Raw genomic sequence first — 3,870 nt, forward strand, 5'->3', positions numbered from 1 at the left:
GCGCACGGAAATGGTTGGGAGGGAAACAAGTGTTCTTAAACGTGCTAAAAACAGATTGAAAAATAAGACTTAGATAAGGACCAATACAAGAATGAAAGTAAAGGCGAGTACGTACATAGACACAGAAAAGGATAAGGGCGAAAGTAAAAATAAAAACAAAAATGCGTATAGAAAAAGGCAAAACTGAAGACCTAGGTAAAATTAAACACTTCACTTATGTAAGGGCGGAAGTGAAGGTGTAGATGAAGAAACTAATAAACATAAAGGCAAAAATAAATGTAAATATTAGAAAAGCTGGGGATTAGGAAACCGATAAAAGTTAGAATAAAGATAGGGGAAGAAAGATTTATACAAAGGTAATTATAAAGAAAAGGATATGTGTAGATATGTAAATACACAGAGACTCAATCTGGGAACTGTTTCATGATATTAGAGATTTTCGGTATTCTCGGAACTTATCGATATAAAAGTTGGTATGTTTTATTGATTTTATTGTCGATATTTCTATCGATTTTGTTATCGATATTTATCGATTTTGTTATCGATACTTTTATCGATATCCCTATTGATTTTGTTATCGACATTTCGATCGATCTTGGTATCGATTTTGTTATCGATATTCTTATCGAATTTGTTATCTATATTTTAAGATTTTGTTATCTCCTTTTTGGTTGTTTTGCTATAGATATTTATCGATACTTTTTCGATTTTGTTATCGATATTTTTATTGATTTTGTTATCGATATTTTTATCGACTTTTTTGTCGATTTTATTATTGATTTTTTTATAGATATTTATCGATTTTGTCGTCGATATTTTTTAGATGTTGTTTATCGATTTCGTTATCGATATAGATATATTTTTATTGATATTTTTCGATTTTGTTGTCGATATCTATCGAGTTTGTTATCGATATTTATTGATTTTGTTATCAATATTTATCGATTTTGTTATCGATGTTTTTATCGGTTATGTTATCAATATTTTTATGGATGTGAATATCCATTTTTTATCCATAGAGTATAAAGGTAAAAATAAAGATAAAAGAAAACAGAATAACATTAATGTAATAAGAACAAACAGGGTAGAGGTAGGGATCTAGATAGAACAAGTAAGAAAGTCTAAGTTCGGGTGGAGCCGAACATTAAATACCCGGCGCAAGTATTAAATATATGTTTTTTCACCTTTCCGAAACCTGCCGCCAGATGGTAAGCCGGGGTGTATCAATTTTGAGTAAATTAGCGTCCCTAAATTTCGAAATATTGCAGTTTCAAGCATTTCTGAAATTTACCGTTATATGAAAAGCGGCCGTTATTTTAGTCCGATTTCAATAATTTTCAACGTTTTGCTTTTACGTGGCAAGCACAATAAAAATATCGAGTTTGGTACAAATTGGTAGAACGGTTACCGATATACATATATGTGATCATAAGTGGGTCCATCTTTGAGGCCCAAATATCAACTAAAAAATATGAGCCAGTCAACGTCTAGAAGACTGCTCCTCGACGCCATTCCGGACAGATGCTTCTATCCGCGCTTGAGGTGGCTATGTCGAACAGTGGCTTTCCCTCTTTAAAATGAGGTTCCAACCATAGAGTTTTATAAAATATTAGATATGTGATATGATAATAAAAATGTTGACACATTTTTTTTTTCAAAATATATTCGCATATACACAATGCTCTTCTCATGCTCATTAGCCTATTTGTATAAGTAAAAAAAAATTATTCCTTCAATAGTCAGTTTGAGCCTTAAAACTGCACAGAAATCAGGTGACCCAAAAATTCTTTACTTAACATGACTTCGTCAAAATGGTTTCATCTAAATTTATTTTTAGTCAAAATTTTATTTTAACAATCCATAAGCGTTAGCATATTTTAGACTTTTATCTAAATTTGTTTTTAGTCAAAATTTTATTTTAACAATCCATAAGCGTTAGCATAATTTAGACTTTTGAAGATATAAATATTTTTTCTTTTTAAACTGTACAATTAATAAATATCCAGCATCCATCAACAATCTATATAAATTTATAATTACATTATTCTTTATCTATAAAAATATTTCTTCATCGGCGACGCCACATAAAAAACCACCAACCAACCCATAACCAATGCTACTGGCAAAGGCACTACCTCTGTGCGAGCAGCTGCATTATAGTAGCCACCTGTCACTTGCAGATTCGCCGTCTCAATGCTGCGCTTGCAATAGTCACCATCATAGTTCCAGCCTACGAATTCATTTGTGCGCAATGATTCAAGTCGCAGCCACTCCTCTAGCGGCGCGAAGTACTCACGCAGCGCTGTACCATCCAAACGACCCTCACCAAGTGTTTCCTCGAGCACTTCTTGCCATGGTTGTGAGGCGCCCTTGGCCATGATGCGTCTGTAACACGGAAAAAAAAAATGTTACGGAATTTGGCACAAAAGAAAAAATAAAAATATGCACTTCTTCTCCACCAACCGTCCTTTCAAGAGGGACATTTTTTATAATTTTATTTCCACGAAACTATCAGATCTATGTGTAAGCAATTTATTTCTTGTCCACGCATTAAGGATCTCTTCAAGTAACGGGTGATTTTTTAAGAGCTTGATAACTTTTTTTTTAAAAAAAACGCATAAAATTTGCAAAATCTCATCGGTTCTTTATTTGAAACGTTAGATTGGTCCATGACATTTACTTTTTGAAGATAATTTCATTTAAATGTTGANTACTGCGTTGGCGCAAAAGTAAAATTTTCAACTGCGGAACAAATTTTCGCAAATCATGAAGTACTTTAAAATTTTGAATTTAGTTTTCGTACGAATTCTGAGGTTGGTGTGTGGCGAACAAATTTTTGCAAATATTTTCATACTAATTTCCACTTACTTTAATAAATTTCCTGCTTCCGGATGTCGATAAATATCGCATCGATGCAACGGCTTGCGTGGATCTCCAGGCACATATTGACCACTGACGCGGCACATGCCACGATAAATTTGAAATTGCAAAATAGTGGAGACATAGTATCTGGAAGTAGATCAAAAAAAGTGAAATTGTTACTAAAATTTTTAGCTACTAGTAATTATTATTATTAGTAGTAGCTATTAGTAACTACTGAATGAAAATTGAGAAAGGAAAATGTTGGCAGTAGCTGCGAATAAATAAACAAGCCAAAATGTATGCACCATACGCTTAGCGGTGCATTTAGTCAACAGTTTTTTTTTTTGCATCCAGCAACTTCTCAAATAGCGCAAGGAATTCAAAATTCGGCAAAAACCAAAAACTGCTGCTGAAAATCTCCTAAAAATCACAAAAAGTATTATAGTATATCAGTAAGCTAAATTTCTCTTTTTTTCTTTTTTGATAAAGTTTTTGTTTTTAATTTTTAAGGTTTTAGACATATAAACTTTTTAATGTCATTCGGTTTTCATAAACTTATTTTATGCATATTTTCTTTTTAAGTTTAGTTTTCGTTTAATTATTAGATGTTCTTTAAAAAAACAAAATACACTTTTTTATTTCATTTAACTTTACGGAAGTTATTTAATTTTTTTCTTTTATAACTCAATTTATTTAAGTTTATTTTTCTTTTAATTTTTAGATTTTATTGTTTAAGATTTAAAAAATGAAAAATAAATTTTATTTGATTGTTAGAAACTTATTTTATTTACTTATTTTCAATTTTTAGATTTTATTTTTCTCCAAGCGAAAATATGTTTTCATTTCATTTAATTTTTAGAACTTTCTTTAAATTTTTTGTGTTTTTATACCCGAGCGCACTTGTGCACAAGGGTATTATAACTTTGTTCACATAACGGTTGTTTGTAACAGGCAAAACGAATCGAGATAGATATAGACAAATGTATACATAAATGATCAGAATGAAAA

General features: G+C 30.9%; 1 protein-coding gene across 1 annotated transcript in view; it reads right to left on the reverse strand.

Moving 5' to 3' along the window:
- Positions 1–1,934: 1,934 nt before the first annotated feature.
- The window catches only part of LOC108365535 (angiotensin-converting enzyme-like), a 92,620-nt gene continuing 90,684 nt past the window's right edge, over positions 1,935–3,870 (reverse strand). The window contains exons 6-7 of the mRNA XM_017619585.1: positions 2,869–3,009; positions 1,935–2,385 (exon numbers count right to left, since the gene is read on the reverse strand). Of these exons, the coding sequence (XP_017475074.1) occupies positions 2,049–2,385; positions 2,869–3,009 (478 nt within the window). The 3' untranslated portion in view covers positions 1,935–2,048. The remainder of the gene's footprint in view (positions 2,386–2,868; positions 3,010–3,870) is intronic.

The sequence above is a fragment of the Rhagoletis zephyria genome, unplaced genomic scaffold, assembly GCF_001687245.7.
Source record: "Rhagoletis zephyria isolate East Lansing unplaced genomic scaffold, Rhagoletis_zephyria_1.1 Rzeph_scaffold_01903, whole genome shotgun sequence".
NCBI lineage: Eukaryota > Metazoa > Arthropoda > Insecta > Diptera > Tephritidae > Rhagoletis > Rhagoletis zephyria.